Consider the following 21,487-nt stretch of genomic DNA (forward strand, 5'->3'; position numbering starts at 1 on the left):
AATAGCGCTAATAACAAGGGCCTATAACTCCAAGTGCTCAGCCTATACCAGGCTCTTTTCAGCAGCCAGCTAGAGCTACCACCTCCTTATCAACAGGACAGCATGGCTAAGCAACTTGCCCAAGAGGTGGCAGGCATACCAAGGCTCTAGACTTGCCTGGATGATCCCACCAGAGGCAGCTTAGTTGCAGGACCCTAAGCAACCACACGTATGGGTTCAGCAAGCCTCTCACTCAGCCCCCACTGGTGGAGTCTGGGTAGGCACTACACTGCCAGGAACATCCCCAGCTCCCAAAGAGGCTCTTGTCTTATTCTCTGTCCCTTCCTCTCACTCCGCATCCATCTCTCTTGCCAAAAATTAGATCCACACTGCACTCAGGACCTTCCCAATTCCCCTGCTTCCTAGGGAACACAGCACCTCAGGAGAGTTCACAAGTGTCCTGCCCTGGGTAGGCAGGTGTCCACAGAGTGTGCCATGCCCTTAGCCAAGCCTGATCCCAGCAGCCTTCTAGCAACCATTCACTTCAGGTACCTCCTCACTACCACTCTGGAGATGAAGACATGGTGATTCAGAGAAGACTAGTGAGTTACCTTCTCCGCAAGAAATGCTGCCTACACTTCCTGGCTCTAGGGGAAGACTGCCTCTCCAAAGTCACACCTCACCCGCCCCGCCTGCAGCACTGCTGATGCCTGGACTCCAGAGGCCTTCACAGCACCATGCTGCTCCTGTAGAGCACTCAGGGAAACGGAACTGTGGGCTCAATGAAGACCCAGGAGTGAACTCCAAGAGACATACCTGCCTCCCGGTACTGGCCAAACACCAGGTCTGCACGGTCCAGGGCGGCAGCACTCCCCACATGTGTCCCCTCCTCACCATAGTTGGTCATGTAGAAGGAGATCCGGCCCTGGGGGTGAAGGGGCCAGAGCCCCGGGCTTGGTTAAGGCAGTCCTTGACAGAGAACCCTGCCTGATTTTTCTGTTTTGTTTTGTTTTTGAAACAGGGTCTCTCTGTAGCCCTGGCTATCCTGAACTCACAATGTAGACCAAGCTGGTCTTGAACTCATAAAGATCTGCTTACCTCTGCTTCCTGGGTGCTGGAGTTAAAGGGGTGTGCCACCACAGCCAGCCCCCTGCCTAACTTGTAATGATCAGCCATCACTGTAGCCATCCCTGTGCTGGAGTACAAGAGCCCCTGAAGAAGGAACTGAATGGACAGTGGGGACTGCGTGACAAGAGCCCAAAGGAGAGCACAGGTGCAGCCAGGTGTGGAGAGAACCTGCTGCTCTGGGCAAAGGCAGGCGAGTGGAAGACCCAGGCAAAAGGGCAGAGAAAGACAGGAGGCCAAAGGGCCATGACATGAAGGTAAGAGGAGATGAGGTTTGGGCGCAGACCCGGATGATGGGGACAAACGCCTAGACTGTCCTCTAGGGCACTCTGCAGAAGTGCTACAGCCACATTTCAGTCACTTGAACCTCTCAGGCAGTTCTGCAGGGAAGGGATGGAGAACAGGAAAGAGAAGCAAGCTAGGAGAGGGGGACCAGTGGCCTGTCTGGGAGCTGAGGAAACAGTAGGAGAGACAGATGGATGAGTCCTCAAAAGCCGAGAGTGACCCCCCAGGCCACATACCTTGGCCTCTCTATCCTGGACCTGGAAAAGATATTGGGGTTCCCAGCCTCCCTTGCTAGCCAGATATGGTTGGTCAGGGACAGTTTACACATGAAGCTTTAATGGAGTCTGCTTTTCAAGATAAGGGAGACCACTGCTGGTACTGTGCCTACCCTCACCATCTTCCTGCCTTGCTCAGAGCCATCTGTCTGGACCTGTGGTAACCATCCTGTGAGCCCGAGGCAACAGGCACAAAACACCATTCTCTTAGAAAAGAATGGAGCAGAGGAACAAGGGTTGGTTTCCAACAGTGATGCAGAGCTGCTATGAGACTCAGGGTGCCAGGGTAGGTGAGAACAGTGGCTGGCAGTGCCCAACACTGAGAAATGGGTTAGAGGAAGAAGGGATGCAGGTCAAGTTTGGACAGGCTGTCGGCTGTGGGGTATAAGCAGAGATGATGCCAACTAGGTCTAGGGTGCCAAGATGGAAGTCTGGCTGGAGAGCTGGGGAACCCCTGGTATATGATGAAATCCAGATCATCCAAGATCATATGGAAGAGCTCTTCCTGATTGCCCCTGAGGACTCTCCATCCCTGTGGAGCTCAGCATTGCTCCTGGAACCTGGCTTTCCAGCTGCCAGGGAAAGCCATGAAGAAGGGCTTCTCTAAGTGGGGAGCCAATTAAAAGTTAATTGACTCTCTGGTGCCAAGTGGGTGAGTGGGTATGGGATATAGAGGGCCTGCCAGGCTGTCAAGTTCAGCATGTGGAAGAGCCTGAGATGCACCCCCACCTTGGGCTAGTGGCAGAGCCTGTCTACCCAGAGTCCTCCCCACCTCCCATTCTACGACAGGCAGGAGCTACCCAGATGAAAGGGCTATTGCCAGTCTCCCTGGCAACCAGGAAGGGCTGATGACTGTGTGCACATGTTATTCGGGGGGGATGCCCAAGAAAGCTCTATGAAGACATGAGTGAGGAGAGAGATGGGATGTGCAGTGTTCAGCCTCCCCGCTTCCTTCTACTTGCTGCCTGGAATGAGACTCCAGCAGCCATCTGGATTGTGAGAAAGAGGCCAATGCTGCAGAGCAGAGCAATGGGAGGAGAAAGGAGACAGGACATGCACTGACACTCAGCTGCCACTGGATGAGTTCCAGGCCCCGTCCCTAGCTTCTTTATCCAAGAGGACAAACCAGTCACCTGTTAAGTACTGCTTTAGATTTTGTTTCTTATGCTTTCAATTGGAGTGAGGAGTTCTGTCCCTGGTACCTAAGCATAATCCTCAAACGCAGACTGTCCTGTGTATGTTAGGTAAGCTCCTTCCATCCTGGATAGCTAATTCCTTCCCATACCAACACTACAAGTTAGAACCCTGGCTCTCACTCACTTATTTATTGAGTGGGGATGGAGAGGCAGCTTTAAGACAGTGTCTCACTTTGCAGTTTAGGCTGGTCTGGAACTCACAGCTACCTACCACCTCAGCCTCCCAAGTACTGGGATTACAAGCATGTATCACCATGCCTGGCTTTTTAAGTATGTTTTTTATTTATGTGTAGAGCTAGTAACGGAACCCAGAGCAAGTCAAGAATTCTACCACTGAGCTCTGTACTCAGCTAACATACAGTGTGGAGACCAGCATAACAACAAGAAAAATGTCCTGCCTTAAGTCAAGACTGTGACTAGGCACTTCTGGAACTTTTCTCTGCTGTGCACATGGCAGGGATTTTTAGTGTCCCTCCCCGCATTCTTCCAGTGCCCCAGGAGAACCCCACAGACACCACTGAAAGGATCCCCATACCACCCGCTCCTTGGTGCATTCTTGTATACAAGGTAGAGATCTGGGGTGACCCCACCCTGCTCCAGCCTGTCCCCACATACCTGCCGTTGGGACTCATAGAGAATTCGGTCCATGGTGTTGAGTAACGTCATGCTCCTGTATAACTTCAGTACCTCCTCCTGGGGCAGCTGCAGGCAGAGACAGACAGTAGGGAAAGTTGGGACCAGAAGAGTCAGGCAAGGGACCTGAACATGGGGGACCGGGATGGGGGAGCAGCCTCACATGGGGATCTTCACTGGGGTTGATGATCTGGCCCTGGCGGTCCATGACACGGTAGATGGGGATACCAGAGATGACATTCGGTTGGATGAACTCAAGCTTGTCTACAAACTCTGCCGAGGCCCCTGGGAACTGGGGCTTGTCGTCCAGGGATGGGAACTGCTGTTGCTGCCTGCTGGGTTGCTGGGGAAGAGAAGCAAAGAAGTGCCTACGTCAGGAGCAGCAGAAGCTTCAGCTGCTTCAACCCTCCCTGGTGGCTGACACTACGGTGCGTGCGTAAGGAGCCCAGGTTAGCTTCAAACTTGCTTCTTTCTGAGAAGTCCTAATTCCCTCGCCTCCAGAGTGCTGATTACATATATGTGACTCCACACCCAGTTTTTGTTGTTATTTGTTTTGTGTTTCTCTGTGTAACATCCCTGACTGTCCTGGAACTCACTCTGTAGACCAAACTGGCTTTGAACTCGTAGATATCCTCCTGCCTCTGCCTCCTGAGTGCTGGGATTAAAGGCGTACACCACCACTGCCTGGCTGGGATTGCCTCTTTTAAAGACAGATTGTTATTATGTAGCCCAGGCCCAGTTTTAATTTTTTGGGTGTGTGTGTGTGTGTGTGTGTGTGTGTGTGTTTGAGTGTTTGAGACATGGTTTTCCTGTGTAGCCCAAGCTAACCTTGAACTCATGGTCTTCCTGCCTCAGCCTCCCAAATACTGACATTATAGGTATATTCCACAATGTTTGCTATTCTTTTTAACAATATAGTGCCTCAGCTGGGCAGTGGTGGTGCACACCTTTGATCCCAGTACTCGGAGGCAGAAACTGGTGGGTCTCAGGCCAGCCTGGTCTACAGAGTGAGTTCCAAGACAGCCAGGACTACAGAGAAACCCTGTCTTGAAAAAAATCAAAATAAATAAATAAAATAAAAAAGAAAGGAAGAAAGGTATGTTTATATAATGCCCCAGAGGGCATCTGGAAGTCCTTTTGAGACAAGTTCCTGCTACATAACCCAGGTTGGCCACACCCTCATGATCCTCTTGCCTCAGCCTCTGGGGCTGGGATTATAGGTTGTAGGTGTTACCTGTAATGAATTCTACCACACCTCTGACCTTCCCTTCTCTCTTCTGGCAAAGTGCATCACATGCATCAGTACCCTTTCCCTGCCAGGGCAGCTCCTGTGCTAAAGCCAAACTGATCCAGTCAACAAATATTTGAGCACCTGCTTCGCTCCCAGCCCTGTGCAGGGCTCTAGGAACAGCAGATATCTGTTCTTGTAGCCTAGAAGGGGAAGGCATACCAAACAAGCAAGAAGGGGGGTGATTCCTATTACCCCACATCCAAGGGGACAAATGCAGAGGTTAAGGAGGTGACATAAAAACTGAGTTCTGAGGTGGTGGCACATGCTTTTAATCCCAGCACTCTGGGAGCAGAGGCAAGTGGATCTCTAGGTTTGAGACCAGCTTGGTCTACAGAGCGAGTTCCAGGACAGCCACACAAAGAAACCCTGTCTCAGAAAACAAAACAAAACAAACAAACAAACCTGAGTCCCATAGAGTAATGAGCAACCAGGGAATGAGTGTTGCAGGCCAAAGGGGACCAGAATATGCAAACCCCAGAAAGTGAGGGCTGGTACATGTTCTCTGTGGAAACCTGTAGTGGGCTCAGAGTAGCCAGAAGGCCTGTAGGGACCTATCAGATCATAAAACTGCATAAGCTCCCCTCCATGAAGATCTGGTTTCCAGAAGTTTCTCTTTGCTCCTGCATGCTCTACCTTTTATACATAAACTGAACATGGAACAAGGCATAGCAGCACATGCCTGTAATCACAGCATGCAGGAAGCTGAGGCAGAAAGATGTTGAGTTCCAGGACAGACACAAAGCAAAAAGCTAAGTAAGAGCCAGGCAGTGGTGGCGCATGCCTTTTATCCCAGCACTCGGAAGGCAGAGCCAGGCAGATCTCTGTGAGTTCGAGGCCAGCCTGGGCTACCAAGTGAGTTCCAGGAAAAGCGCAAAGCTATACAGAGAAACCCTGTCGAAAAACAAACAAACAAAAGCTAAGTAAGGCAGTGCATACTCACAATCCCTGTATTTTGGGGGAGGGGGGGCTTGAGGGAATTAGATGCCACAAGTTCAAGGCCAGCTTAAGCTACAGTTTTCTTTTTTAAAAAAAATCAGTTTTTTTTTAAAAATAGTCAAGTTGTATTCGGTAGCTCAACTTCTAATCCCAGCACCTGGAAAGTGGAGACAGAAGAATCAAGAGTTCAAAACCACCTTTGGCTACATAGCAAGTTCAAGACCAGCCTGGGCAACTCAAAACTCTATCTCAAAAAATAAATAAGGCCAGAGATATGGCTCACTAGATAACAGTATTTGTCTAGTGCACATGAAGCCCTGGGTTTGATTTATAATGATGGTGCAAACCTGGGAGCTAAGGGGTAGGAATATCACCTGCCTGGGGCCAACCTGAGCTACAGAAGACTCTTATTTCAAAATAAAACACACACACACAAAAAAAAACCAAATAGTTGGACTGCACACTGGCGTTATATAGGAAGGAACAAATCTTCCTGCCTTACCCAAGCCTACCCTAGCACCAAGTTCCAGGAAACGGCCATCTGCCAGAAAATACTGACCACACAAAAACCAGGCTCATATTTCTTTTGTTAACACAGAGGCTCTGTCCTTCTGTCTTCAGACTTTCTGGAGGGCCACTCTCCTCCATGTCCATGAAGGAGATTAGGTGTGAGCAGCCCACTCCAGAAGAAGTTACCAGCTTAGGGGCAAGGGGGCTACTCCAAGACATACTGGGTGACAGAGAGGCCCACCTGTCTGCAGCTGACATGTCTTCCCACACTGTCTTCCCTTACTGAAAACCCATAGAAACAACTCGGCCTCCAGGGAGGATGGCCAAAGGGAGAAATAGACTGCCATCTTCCAACAATGCTAGCTTGTTGCTAACTAAACCTTTCTGGATCATTCTGCCACAGCAGTATGACTGGCAAAACCATCAAGAAGCCCAAATGCTCAGGAGGTGACTAATGAGCAGGGTGCCAGGCTGAGCTTTGCTTCCTTGGGGCATCAGTGAAATTACATGCCACTGCCAGGAAAGAGGTGAGCTAGCAGGCTTAGGGAGGTAAAACAGCCTGCACCAGGCCACAAGTCTGAAAATACGCATCACAAGTGGACTTGCAACTTGGCAGGGCTGTGTTTCCATTCTCAGGCCCGAGCCACAATTGCCACAGCTTGTCCAGCTCCCACATATCTGCGTCTTTTCTCCCCACAGCAGCCAGGCTTCCCCTCAGGTCTGTGTCTTCACATCTAGGGAAGCCACAGAAACAGTGGGTTCCCCACAAACTCGGTCTCACATGTGCCCCCTCCCTTTTTGTAACTGGGGTGGCCAAGGCGCCTCGGCTCCAGCGGGCAACAAGTTTCCTGTGCATGATTATCGACATTTGTGGCTGTGAGGAAATTACCACTCCCAACGGCAGGGCAGGTTCAGACTGGCACCGCTCAGGCAGGCAGACTGTTCGTGCAGGGAGGAAGCGAGCAGCCTCTCCTCACCCTGACTCCAGGCACAGTGTGGGACCTTGACACATCCCTGGAAGGTTCCTTTGTCTGTGTCTGTCTCCCACACACACCACAAGGCGGGGAGGTGTCCAAGTTGGCTTACACAACAAGCACTCCAGAGCGATCACCCAACACATGGGTCAATGAGCGGTCGGTTGAGTTCAGGGGCTCTCGAGTCAGACGGAACTGGGCTCCACTTTCTGAGTTTCGCAGCGAGGCTCTCCACAAACACTTTGAATTTCCGCATATCTAAATAGCTGCAGAGGGCTATGTGTAAAGTTCCTAGGGTGATTTAAAAAGGGGTTCACGCAGGCCTGGGCATAACATGTGCCTGAAAAGTAGGAGGAAAGCAGCAAGCACATGTAGTACCACTAATGCCAGTGCTAGAGAGGTGGAGAGTAGATGCAACCAAAGGACCAACCAGGCTTAGACAATGAGAGCTTGTCTCAAAAACAAAGAAAGATAGGCATGATGGACAATGCCTAGAATCTGAGGCTAAGGCAGGAGGATCATGAGTTCAAAGCCAGCCTGGACCACATAACAAGACACTATTTCAAGAAAAATAAATGTTTTTAATTAAGAAAACAAAAGCAATGCCAGGCAAAGCACATGCCTTTAATCCCAGCATTCAGGAGGCAGAGGCTGGCGGAGCTGGAGGTCAGCCTGGTCTACAGAATCAGTTTCAGGACAGCCAGAGCTACACAGAGAAACCCTGTCTTTGAAAAAAAGAAAGAAAGAAAGAAAGAGAGAGAGAGAAAGAGAGAAAGAGAAAGAAAGAAAGAGAAAGAGAAAGGAAAGGAAAGGAAAGGAAAGGAAAGGAAAGGAAAGAAAAGAAAAGAAGAAAAGAAAAGAAAAGAAAAGAAAAGAAAAGAAAAGAAAAGAGGGCTGGAGGCATGGCTCAGAGGTTTAGAGCACTGGCTGCTCTTTCAGAGGTCCTGAGTTCAATTCCAAGCAACCACATGATGATTCACAACCATCTATAATGGGATCTGGTGTCCTCTTCTGGCCTGCAGGCAGAACACTGTATACATAATAATATTTTGTTTTGTTTTGTTTTGTTTTTCGAGACAGGGTTTCTCTGTGTAGTTTTGAGCCTTTTCTGGAACTCACTTGGTAGCCCAGGCTGATCCACCTGTCTCTGCCTCCCGAGTGCTGGGATTAAAGGCGTGCGCCACCACCGCCCGGCCAAATAAATCTTTAAAAAAAAAAAAGGAAAGAAAGAAAAGCAGGGCTTAGGATGTAGTTCGTCTGACTGAGTAGATACTTATTATGTACAAAGCCCTAGATTTGATCCCTAGTACCACAGTAAGCTATCATGATGGCACATCCACGTAATCTCAGATTGTAATCGGTCTAGAGGTAGAGGGGGTAGGGTCAGTTCAAGGTCACCCTCCCCTACATAGTTAATCTCAAGTATCCTGGGATATATGAAACTATCAAAACAAACAAACAAGTAAGATGACACATGCCGAGAACCCCACTGAATGAGAATGGCCCACACAGACTCACATTTGAATGCGTGGAAAGTAGCATGAGGAGGCGTGGCCTCGTTGGAGGAAGTGTGTCACTGGGGGTGGGCTTTGAGGTTTCAAATGCTCGAGCCAGGCCCAGGATCTCTCTCTTCCTGCTGCCTGCAGATCCAGGTGTAGAACTCTCAGCTCCTTGTGCAGCACCATGCCTGCCTGTGCACAGCCATGCTGCCCACTATGATGACAACAGACTAATCTCTGACACTGTAAGCCAGTCCCAATTAAATGTTTCCTAAGAGTTGCCATGGTCATAGTGTCTCTTACAGCAATAGAAACCCTACCTAAGACACCCACTCAGGAGGCTGAAGCAAAAGAATAATGAGTTCAAGGCCAGAATGGCCCACATACTGAAACCTTGTCTCAAAACAAATCAATCCTCTCAAAACACACAAAGGCTGCAAAGGTAAGAAAATGGGAAAATCAGAGGTGAAAGGCATCTTGGGAAGATAGGGAGAGTGGGAAGAACCACTACACCTGAGGCTGGAATTTGCTACCAGACTTTGGCCCTAGCAAACTTCAGAAAGCAAGATAAGGGAGGCCACGTGGTTCTATAAAGGCTGCAGCTGAAGTCAGAGGAGGAGAGCTAAAGGGGTAGTCTAGCAGTGGTGAGGGTCGGCAGGCAAAGCCTGCAAGCTGAGAACGAGCAGGGCAATCCAAGAAGGACACACTGTCAGAGGATCCAACGCAGCCATCCGGACATCCAAGACCATGCTCTCCAACCCCCTCCAGACCTGTGGATAGGAGAGCTGTCCTCGCCCCCATGGAGTCATTGTGCTAATTCAGTGAGCTCCAAAAATGGCCAATCAGCCGGGCGGTGGTGGCGCACACCTTTAATCCCAGCACTCGGGAGGCAGAGCCAGGCAGATCTCTGTAAGTTCAAGGCTAGCCTGGTCTACAGAGTGAGGTCTAGGACAGGCACCAAAACTACACAGAGAAACCCTGTCTCGAAAACAAACAAACAAACAAAAAAGGCCAATAATGAAGATACTGGATTATGGGATATGACCACATTCAATTTTTCCTTAGCCTTTTCTTGGGAGGAGCTGGGAGAGGAGGCCTAGTGGCCAGTGACATAGAATAGCAAAGCTGCTCAGACTGGAACAAGCCCTGAAGCCACAGAAAACGAAGCAGGAGCTGGGCAGCCTGGTCCACCGGCAGAAGTATCCTCATGGCCATTCCAAGGCACCTTAGGAACAGCACAAGCACAAGCAGAGCACTGCATGATGAAACCTCCTGAGCTTTAGTGTCTTCTTCCAGTGTACATTCTCATGGGCTCTATGAGGGTGGCATGAGCTGACATGTGCACGTGATTCAGCCCAGTGCCTGACACATAAGGAATGCATGGCAAACATGAACCACTAATGGTATGTTTGATAACTGTTCCCGTCAAACAGGTAGACACAAAGTGTTTGCTCTAAGCATGGCCTGGGTGAGAGCTCACACAGGGAGCATGGACAACAGATGCTGAGGGAAGCAGAGTGTCATCATAGCTCCAACTAACCTGCCTGGCTGGAATCCCAGTTCTGTTCCTGTCCAACCATATGATAGAGGACAGGAACCTATACCCCATAAAGAGAAGAGACCTGACTTAGGGCTGCAGGGAATAATACACGATGAAGCCCACGAAGGAAGTGTCACTAGCCACTCCATGTGGAGTGACAGCAAAGTCCTCTGAAAAAGGAGAGTTAAGCAAGGCCGCTGCACAAGCAGGGAGAGGCCAGGGTGAGGAAATGCTTTGAGCTCAGGGAACAAAGACTGCAGAGCCCAGTGTGGTTGCACGGGCATGTCAGGTCAAGCATCAGAATGGGGAGGGAGGAGGATCTCAAGTGCAAGGCCAGCCTGGGCTACAAGACAAGGCCTTCTCAAAACAAAAACAAAACAAACAAACAAAACGGCTCCTGGCACTCTGGGACACTGGAGACCAAGACGACTAAAGCTGGTCAGTTAAGAGGCAACTATGGGGCTGCAGAGATGGCTCAGCTGGCAAGAGCACTTGCTGCTCTTCCGGAGGACAAAATTGGATTCCTGGCACCCACATCAGCTGACTCGCACTGCCTCTAACTCCAGCTTCAGAGGATCCCATACTCTCTTCTAGTCTTCACAGACACCCACACAAATGTACACACACACACACACACACACACACACACACACACACACGCAAAATAAATCTTAAAAGACAACAACAACAACAACAAAAAGCCAGGCAATGGTAGTGCGCATCCCAGCACTTGGGAAGCAGAAACAAGTAGATCTCTGAGTTCAAGGCCAGCCTGGTCTAGAGTGAGTTCCAGGATAGCCAGGGCTACCCAGTGAACCCTATCTGAGAAAACCAAAACCAAACAAAAAAAGAGCCAACTCCTGGTGAAGTACCTCCATCAACAAGGTTATGTTTGAGGCTCATGGGGCTTAGCAACTTGTCCAAAACCATACAGTTCACAAGCGGTACGGCTGGCATGTGCAGGACTGCCTGACCAAAGAAGGCAGGGTTTAGAACATGTGTATCATTTGGGGTGGGCCTGCTAACTTTAAAGTCTGTCTGTGGAAGAAAGCCAGAAACATCCACACCCACTGATCCTTGAGCCTGAGGCTAACACAGCAGAGAGCTACATCTCCTCTAGAGTAGCCACTCAGGTTGGAAAGCAATCTTGCTCTCTCGGCTTCAGGGAATCAGCAGCTTTAAACTCTGGCCGCCACCCCCCCCCCCCCCCCCCCCAGTGCTGTAGGTGTAAAGCCAAAGAGGGCATTTCACTCTTTCTCTGAATTGGTCAACATCAAACCTGTTACTGTCTGACTTACTCAGTGCTTGGAATACAAAGTTTTAGTGGCTCAGAGGTTAAGAGCACTGACTGCTCTTCCAGAGGTCCTGAGTTCAATTCCCAGCACCCACATGGTGGCTCACAACCATCTGTAATAAGATCTGACACTTTCTTCTCTATACCTAATAAATAAATAAATCTTTAAAAAAAAAAAAAAAAAAAAAAAAAAAAACACCTCCCTTGGCTCACGCCTTTAATCCCAGCACTAGGGAGGCAGAGCCAGGCAGATCTGTGTGAGTTTGAGGCCAGCCTAGGCTACAAAGTGAGTTTCATGGTCAGGCACCAAAACTACACAAAGAAACCCTGTCTCAACCCCCCCCAAAAGACCCCCTTGGAGCTGGAGAGATAGCCCAGAAGTTAAAAGCTCTTGCTGCTCTTCCAGCTGACCTAGATTCAGCAGCTTCCAGCACCCACATGCGGCCTGCAAATCAAATCACCTGTAACTCTGGCTCCAGGGGAATCTGACACCTCTGGCCTCAGCAGGCACACACCAAGACACACACACACACACACACACACACACACACACTCTCTCTCTCTCTCTCTCTCTCTCTCTCTCTCTCTCTCTCTCTCTCTAAATCATTAAAAAGGGGGGAAAAAAGCCAGTTATGTATGCTGCACACCTTTAATCCTCATATTCAGGAAGCAGAGGCAGGAGGACTGCATAACAAGACCAACAAAACCCACACTCTTTGGCTGGATAAGACAACCCACACTTGTAACCCCAGCACTTGGAGGTGATGGTAGGAGGATCATGAGTCATAGTGAGTCTCAGCTACATAAGATCCATCTCAAAACCAAACCAAAACATCCCTTTTTAGCCCTAGCCAGCATGCTCTAAGAGAAGTATTACTTTGGTTTTAGGAGTCAGAGGCAGGTGGATCTCTGTGAGTTCAAGACCAGCCTGGTCTCCAAAGCGAGTTCCAGGAAAGGTGCAAAGCCACACAGAGAAACCCTGTCTCAAAAAACCAAAAACCAAAACCAAAAAAACCAAACAAACAAACAAAAAAAAACCCAGAGATGTTTCATCTTGCCACCAAGCCTAATGGACTCAAGTTTGGTATCTTTGGTATCTGGGACCCCAAAGTTGTCTTCTGACCTCCACAGTGGCATGCATCTCCCCCTCAAAAAATAAGTTACTTGTTAGGCTAACAATATTGTACTAAAGATATCGCAAAACAATATTCTTGAGTGTAGTGGTGCACACCTTTAATATCATCTCACAGGAGGCAGAGGCAGAGATAGGCGATAGGCAGGTCTCTGTGAGTTTCAGGCCAGCCTGGTGTTCTACATAGCAAGTTCCAGGCCAGCCAAGGACTAGAGAGTGGGCTGAAGTCTCAAAAACAAACAAACAAAAAGTGACCAATGTGGATGAAAAGTGGGGAGAGGGGCATGTCGGGGCCTAAGCCCTGCTTTTCTGATACTAGCCCAGCCCAAGAGAAGCAAGTGTCCTGACAGAGGTCGGTGGGAGCAGCAGGATGGGGCTGAGTGTCCAAGTGCTGTGAGACTGGGATACGACTAAGCTTCCTCCCCTTCCTGGAGCTGAGAGTAAGGTTTTGGGATCCAGGGCTCCATGCTCAGACTTTCTATCACTGAACCTCAGTTTCTTCATTTTTAATAGCAAGGCACTAGCACCTTGTGAGTCTCAAATTGTCAGTGGCAAAGTGTTTCATGACGTGAAAAATCCAACCAGGTTTCTTAAGACATCAGCCACCCTTAGGGGTGTCCAACCATTTAACACTGCAACACAGTGCTGTTGTCTACAAAGTTCACACTTAGAACTTCACCACAGTTAGCAACACACACACACACACACACACACACACACACACACACACACACACTGACACCTCCTCCCCTCTAAATCTCATCATGTTTTAGCTACGTTTATAATTTCATGTCTGGTTATATTCACATCTGTCCTTGGCTACATTTGGCCTCTAGGCCAAAGTTTAAACATAATAAGAGAGAAATCAATAAGAACCATCCCTTCTCAACCCACAATACCCACTGAACATGTTCGAATCACTTAGAGAGCCGGGACAAGCTGCCTGAAGCAGGACCATTGACGATGTCACGTGAGCAGAGACCTGGCTTTACCCACCCCCTTACTCTAGGGCCACTGCCCACCCCACAAAGGGTCGGAAGAGTGGATTTGTTTTTTTAAGTTTTTAATTTTTTAAAATAATTTATTTGTATTGTATTGGTGTTTCACCTACATGTATGTCTGTGTGAGGGTGGTGTCGAATGCCTTGGAACGGGAGCCAGACAGCTGTGAACAGCCATGCAGGTACTGGGAATTGAACCCGGGTCCTCTGGAAGAGCAGCCAGTGTTCTCAACCACTGAGCCATCCCTCCAGACCCAAGTTTTTCATTTTTTAAATTACATTTTTATGTATTGTGTGTGCACGTGCATGGAAGTGTGAGATGACTTCTGGGAGTTGAGTCTCTCTTCACCATGTGGGGCCTGGAGACAACTCAAGTCACCAGGCTTGATGGTAGCTGCCTTTACTCTCTGAACCATTTCAATGGTCTTAAGAGCAAATCTTTTTTTTTTTTTTTTTTTTTTAAACTTTCAGAGTCTTACTATGTAGTCTGGCTGGCCTGGAGCTTGATGCAATCCTCCTGCCTCTGCTTCCTGAATGGTGGAATTATAGGCATGCACTACCATACCCAATTGAAACTGGACTAGCAACTGAATGCACAGCTTTGTGCCTGCTGGGCTGGCATTCTACCAACTGAGCTCAAGAGAGTAGTTAGGGTTTTTTTTGTTTTGTTTTTAAATTTATTTATTATGTATACAGTGTTCTGCCTGCAGGCCAGAAGAGGGCACCAGATCTCATTACAAATGGTTGTGAGACACCATGTGGTCACTAGGAACTGAACTCAGGACCTTTGGAAGAACAGCCAGTGCTCTTAACCTCTGAGCCATCTCTCCAGCCCCAGAGCAGTTAGGTTTTTATCTTTTGATTGTGTGTGTGTGTGTGTGTGTGTGTGTGTGAGAGAGAGAGAGAGAGAGAGAGTGTGTGTGTGTGTGTGTGTGTGTGTGTGAGAGAGAGAGAGAGAGTGTGTGTGTGTGTGTGTGTGTGAGAGAGAGAGAGAGAGAGAGAGAGAGAGTGTGTGTGTGTGTGTGTGTGTGTGTGTGTGTGTGTGTGTGTTTTACAGTTGCCACCCAGGCCTGGCTCTTACAGTGAGAGTTTCTTTCCTCTTCCAACCCCACCCCCCCCCCCGCAGACATCTGCTATAGCAGCAGAGGGACAAAGAGAAATGGAAATCCAGCAAACACACCCCAGGGCAACCACATTGAGTGAAGGGTGATTAGAGGAGGGGCTACTGGGTCCTTCTTTCTGATCCATCTGACCCAGTAATCCCCTCTAACCAATCCACAGCAGACAACCTCCCCACCCTCCTCCCAAGACCTCTGCTCCCCATCTCCATCTGAATACAACTGCACCTTCCAGTCATGAATGGTGGCTCATGCCCGAAATCCCACCACTTGGGAAGTGTTCTGGTGGAAGGTCCACCTCAACTCCCGCCCCACCCCATCTCTTTCCCCAAACCTGGGCCCTCAAAACGCGCCAAACTCCTCCCCCAGAAAACAGACGCGGGGTTTTTGGGTCCTGTGTCCCCCACCCCCCACCATGGCTCCTCACTCAGAACGATTTACCCATTAAACCAGGGCATTTCCTAAATCGGTCTGATTTGGATTGCTGTATGGGCAGAAAGGCCTGTCAGGGTGCAAAAAAAAACCTTTCAGGAAGCTAAGGCAGGAGGAATGCCACCCATTTGAAGCCATAACTGGCTACAGTGAGTGAGTTCCAGACCATCCTGCACTAGGGTGAGATTATGTCTCAAAAAATAAAGACTTTCTGTGCTCCCAAACCGAGTGTGTGGTCCCTTCAGCAACAGGGTCTAACAATCTAGTCACAGGCAACCAAGAGCAGCAAGAGCCTGACCAATAGCAACCATGCCTAACACTAAGGTTTTCATTCAATGACCCTGGACTTCTGGGAGCAACAGTGTTTACTAATGTCAAGTACTTCTGTTTAAATTTTGTTTTTAAGAAAAAAAAAAATTTGCCGGGCAGAGGTGGCACACGCCTTTAATCCCAGCACTCGGGGAGGCAGAGGCAGGTGGATCTCTGAGTTCAAGGCCAGCCTGGTCTACAGAGTGAGTTCCAGAACAGCCAGGGCTGTTACACAGAGAAACCCTGTCTCGAAAAACCAAAAAAAAAAAAAAGAAAGAAAGAAAGAAAGGAAGGAAGAAAGAAAGAAAGAAATTTTTTAATTAGCTTGCAAACTAATGGGACTTCATAAGGCTTCTTCAGATAGTCTTAGATTTGATTAACCCACCTCTTCCTCTCCTCTCCTTCACCTCCCTGTCCCCATCTGAACTTAAACCTTTACCTCCAGTATCTCCTCCATTCTTTCACAGTATGTCAATTCTGCCCCTGCTCACTGTATTGTTCACTTGGATTGCCAAGATCACACATTCTGTTTCTTCACGCGCACTTCATTCATTCTGTTCCCTTTGTCTGGCCTCTCACTTCTCCATCTCCGGCACAGCACTATCTGTTTGAACTCTGGCCCCACCTCCAGCATACCCCATCTCTATTTTTACCTGTATTCTACTGTCCCCTTCCCTAAATGCCTCCTCTTCTCACTCCCTTTTTACTTTCCTAGCTTCCATAATGCACTTCAGGTTAAAAACATGTAAGATTTTAAGCAAGAACTTTCATATGAGAACCCCTTTTGTGGTGATACGTGGTATAATTTATTTCCAGCTCCATCCATTTACCTGGAGATTTCATGGTCTCAGTTTTCTTTATACTTGAGTAATATGCCATCATATGTGTGTGTGTGTGTGTGTGTGTGTGTGTGTGTGTGTGTGTATGTACCACATTTTCAATATCCATTTCTCAGTTAATGATCATCTAAGTTGAGATCATATTACACTCCCACCAAAAGAGGAGAAAAGTTCTTCTATAATGATAGAAGATGCTGTGCAGGCAGCCTGGGGAGAAAGAAACATCAATTTACCCAGTCTTAAACCCTGTGTGCTACAATACCAACCCACCAGGTAAGATGTGCCCATCAGTGCACATCTGTGGCAAGATTACTCTCTTGATTGAATGAAAGGCCTGTTCCACAGGAAGGAGTTCATACCTGGTACTGTAACCATGGCCAAAACACACAGCTAGGAAAGCCATAGAAACTAAAGGAGAAGAGAGGAAAGAGATGGCTCAGTGGTTAAGAGGACTGAACAATGTTCCAGAGGGCCTGGGTTCAATTCCCAGGCCATCCAGTGTCCAGGGTTTTAAAAAAAAAAAAAGCAAGCAGAAGAAGAGAAACTAAAGGAAAACCTATTGATGCTGTTTTCCTAAATGGTCATGTTGTCAAAATGTCTTCTAAATATTAATGTTTATATCCATGGATCTGTGCTATTCCCAACCTTGGCCAGAGAAGCTTTGTACTGCAGTGGGGAGTGGTTAAATCAGAGACACACTATTATCCAGAATGCTGAGGACAAGTGGCTGTGGGTGCTCAGCTGTAAAACGAGACATTCTATCAACCCCGCCCCCAAAGCTCAGGGGACATTGTGAAAGTGGGGAGAGAAACAATGTAAGGAGTGGGGGGGTGCCCTCGTGACACAGCTATTGCATACATAGTTCACAGCAGCTGCAGTTACTCACAAAACATTTGCAAAGATCCAGGCAGTTAAAAGTTCCAGCAAGGTTTGGGGAGACCCCATCACCAGATCTCATTACAGATGGTTGAGAGCCACCATGTGGTTGCTGGGAATTGAACTCAGCACCTCTGGAAGAGCAGTCAGTGCTCTTAACCTCTGAGCCATCTCTCCAGCCCGAGCCCCCATCCCCAAATGAAGAGCTATTAGCAGTTTCTGGCTTCAGAGGAAGGAAGACTCATTTTTCTTTAGGCCACTGGGGTTCCCCATGCCCCAGTGGATAAGTTTACACCCATTTACGTATGGCAACATTAACTGGACTCAGTGGATTAAAAAATAAATAAAGCCAGGTGGTGGTGGCGCAGACCTTTGATCCCAGCACTCGGGAGGCAGAGCCAGGCTGATCTCTGTGAGTTTGAGGCCAGCCTGGTCTACAGAGTGAGATCCAGGGCAGGCACCAAAACTACACACACACACACACACACACACACACACACACACACACAAAAAAAAAAAAAAAAACCTAAATAAATAAATAGGTAAGTGGACGCCTTTAATCCCATTACTTGGGAAGCAGATACAGGCAGATCTCTCTAAATTTAAGGCCAGCCTGGTCTACATACTGAGTTCCAGGACAGCCAGGGCTTTGTAGATAGACCCTGTCTCAGAAGAAAAAAAGACAAATAAATAAACAAGTGTAAAAGGACACGAAGCTGGGAGGGATATGAGAATCTTAAGGGGAACCGGAAGTGGTGGGGAGAGGATATAAGCAAAGGATACTGTATATAAGAATGAAATTTTCAAAGAATAAATAAAACTTTTTAAAAAGAACAATAAACCTTTGAGCTGAGCACAGGGGCACACCCCTATAATTCTAGGATTTAAGAGGTGAGCCAGGAGGACTACCCTTCCAAGGCCAGCCTGGAGTACATTACAGAGAGGATGACCCTGTCTCAAAAAGAACAAAATCCACTGTTCTCAAGTCGCGCTAGCCACAATCAAAGTGTTGGGTAGCCACATATGTCTGGTGGCTACTGTACTGGACAACACAAATATAAGACATCTATACTGTCTTATATACAGGGATAATCCTGGTCTAAAATTTTCTTTGGCTACTACCCAAACCTGTTGTTACTACTTAAAAATGTAAAGGGGTGGGCATGGCAACACTTGTCTGCAATCTGAGCACTCTGAAGGCTGAGGCGGCAGGGGCTAAAGCCGGAGGCTCAGGAGTATGAGCCTGGGATAGAAAACTCTAGGTGAGCCAGGTTATACAGCAAGACTTGGTCTTTAAAAAAAAAAAAAAAAAAAAAAAAAAAGCAGGAGGTTTTAAAATCATAGAACCAATGAAAGAAAAACAGGTAGAGGTAGCACTGTGAAATATCATCAGAAATATGTATGAAAAGAAATTTAATTTTAAAAAAAGTCTTTTAAAAAGCCAGAGCTGGGTGTGGTGGTACACATCCTTAGTTCCAGCCTTGGGAGACAGAAGCAGGCAGATCTCTGTGAGTCTGAGGCTAGCCTGATCTACAGAGCAAGTTCAAGAACAGGACAGCCAGGGTTACACAGAGAAACCCTGTCCCAAATAAGACAAAAGAAAAAAAATTGGAAGAGAATATAAAGCCAGGCATGATGGCAAATGCCTGAAATTCCAGCATTTGAGAAGCAGAAGCAGGAGGATCAGGATCCTCCCCACTCCACCATCCCCCCCCCAAAAAAAGGAAGGAAGGAAATGGGGGGAAGGATGAAAGAAGGAGGGAGAGAAGAGGGAAGGGTGAGGGATATAGCTCAGTAGGTAGAGCACTTGCCTAGCATGTGTAAGTCCTGGGTTCGATCCCCAGCACCAAATAAAACCAGGCACGGTGATGAATTCTAACACTGAGACGGAGGCAGGAAGAGCCAAAGTTCAAGGTCATCCTCAGCTATATAATGAGCTGGAAGGCCAGCCTGGGTGGAATACATAAGACACTATCAAAAAGGAAAAAAAAGGGGGAGAGGGATAGAAAAATTTAAATACACAAATGAAAATGAAAGCTAGAGACTCCTGCCACTCTTCCAACTTCCTGTCAGAGAAGTAAAGAAATAGAAGGGACACCAACAGAAGCCTGAGCCAGCAGGAAAGGGGTGTAACCAGCCACAGCGCCTCTCCCTAGGATACCTCACTTCTGCTCACAGCTCAGCCTACCTGCTCAGCCAGTTCAGGGCCTGAAATTAGCTGTGAAGGATTTAATTGCAAAAAAATAAAATAAAATAAAAGCCAAAGAGAACAGCACACAACACACTGACTGCCCTACCCCCACCCTGCTCCTGCAACCTTTCTCTATTTGCTTGTTTCCACTGACAACCTTCCTAAGTACCCATGACTCACTCCTACCTCACCCTGGTGATCTCTGCTTACCCCTTTCTCTTCCAACCCAGAGCTTCTGCTTACAGATTCCACCCTCTCTGCCCTACGAACCAGATAGAGATCAGACATAACCTCATAAAATACTGAGTCGCCGGGCAGTGGTGGCGCACACTTTCAATCCCAGCACTCGAGAGGCAGAGGCAGGCGGATCTCTGTGAGTTCGAGGCCAGCCTGGGCTACAGAGTGAGATCCAGAACAGGCTCCAAAACGACACAGAGAAACCCTGTCTCAAAAAAACCAAAAAATAAAAAATATTGAGATTCTTCATCAGGGCACTGCTGATCCAGTTCCCACCCCAAAGATCACCCTTTCCTCTCTCCTAATCTCTAACGTCTCTGTCCTCACCACTAATGTAAGACTGACATTCCCATTGCCCTTTAATGCTGTGTTCAATCTGTAATGCTTCCACAAGCAGGTATTTCCACGACTTTATGAAGTGGCCACTATCAACACTGTACAGAGAGGTAAAAGTAGTTCCTTGCCCAAGGCTGCCCAACCAGAAAGAGGCAGAGCAGAAAACTGAAATCATATGGTCCAGCTCCAGAACCCAACCAGTTAACCAGACCTGTTTTCACTGGCATTTTACTTCAAAACCCTCTAACCAGGCATTACCAACAAGATCTTTCTTTTTTAAGAGATGTTCTCACTACGTAGCTCTGGCTAACCTAGAACTCTACATAGACTGGGCTGGCCTTGAACTTACAGACATCCTCCTGCCTCTGCCTCCTAAGTACTGGGATTGTAAGTATGCATCACCACACCAGGCCCTCACTTTCTTTTTTCAATCTTTTTGGTTTTTTAAAAGGGTCTCATGTAGCTCAGGCTGACCTCAAATTCCTGACCCTCCTGCCTCTACCTCCCAAATGCTGGAATTAGTCAAGTGTCACTAGATCCAGAGCACACAGGGATAGTAACCAAATTCTGGGTGTAGCACATGCTAAGCAAGCACTCTGTCACCAGCTACATAGACCTCAACATCAGGTTTGAAAGTGTTATCCTGCCCCCAGCAACAAGATCAGAAGGGACTCTTGAGTTTCCTCAAGTGTTTTCAAGAAAAGTTGGCAGCCAAGTGCGGTGGCTCACAACTGTGATCCCAGTACTTGAGAGACTGAGACAGTCTGGGCATCTGAGTTAAAGGCCATCTTGGACTACTCAATGAGACCTTGTCTCAAAAAATAGCGTGGATAAAGGGTCCTGTCTGGATTTCTCGCTCTCTTTGTACCCCTTCACGAAGTCAACAAATACATACTGATCGCCTGTAAACAATAGTCATGGCAAAGTCCCCTACCTTGACTGCTGATCAGGGGACATAGAAATCAAACCAGTTTTTGCTCAACTCGCTTTAGAATTGAAATTTAAGTAAAGGAATAAACAAGTGTAGAACTCTATGAAAATCTGGTCTGTCTTTCAAACTCCTATCTCATTCCCCTGACGTGTCTCCCTCCATCGAGGCCCACAAGAAGTCTTCTTGTTGGCCCAGTCCTTTCTGAGTTGGTCCTTCCTTGACAGCTCGAGGTGACCCACACGCACTGTAAGAATAACCTTTACGTCCTTATTTCTTCTCAGGAAAGACCCCGTGGGGCCCAGGTACTCACGGATCTAGCCAAGCCCCGAACTCCAGGCCGCCGCAGCAGCAGGAGAGCTGCTTGGCCCAGGACACGGCTCGGCCTCCAGATCTTGGCCAAAGACATCGCTACCGCCATCTTGACTAATAACCACGCCTCCTTGCTCACAGGATAGACGTAGGGCTGCCCCATCAGATGCCTTATTCGAGTGGCCGCACAACTAGGCCAACGAGCCACCTAATTCCAACCACCCTGAGTCAAAGACGAAT

The 21,487-nt window shown here is 48.0% G+C and overlaps 1 protein-coding gene across 1 annotated transcript in view; it reads right to left on the reverse strand.

The window, feature by feature from the left end:
* Bckdha (branched chain keto acid dehydrogenase E1 subunit alpha) overlaps positions 1-21,396 on the reverse strand; it is a 28,480-nt gene extending 7,084 nt beyond the window's left edge. Inside the window, exons 1-4 of the mRNA XM_036186020.1 lie at positions 21,249-21,396; positions 3,657-3,836; positions 3,476-3,562; positions 796-904 (exon numbers count right to left, since the gene is read on the reverse strand). Of these exons, the coding sequence (XP_036041913.1) occupies positions 796-904; positions 3,476-3,562; positions 3,657-3,836; positions 21,249-21,356 (484 nt within the window). The 5' untranslated portion in view covers positions 21,357-21,396. The remainder of the gene's footprint in view (positions 1-795; positions 905-3,475; positions 3,563-3,656; positions 3,837-21,248) is intronic.
* Positions 21,397-21,487: the final 91 nt, after the last annotated feature.

The sequence above is a fragment of the Onychomys torridus genome, chromosome 1, assembly GCF_903995425.1.
Source record: "Onychomys torridus chromosome 1, mOncTor1.1, whole genome shotgun sequence".
Lineage (NCBI taxonomy): Eukaryota > Metazoa > Chordata > Mammalia > Rodentia > Cricetidae > Onychomys > Onychomys torridus.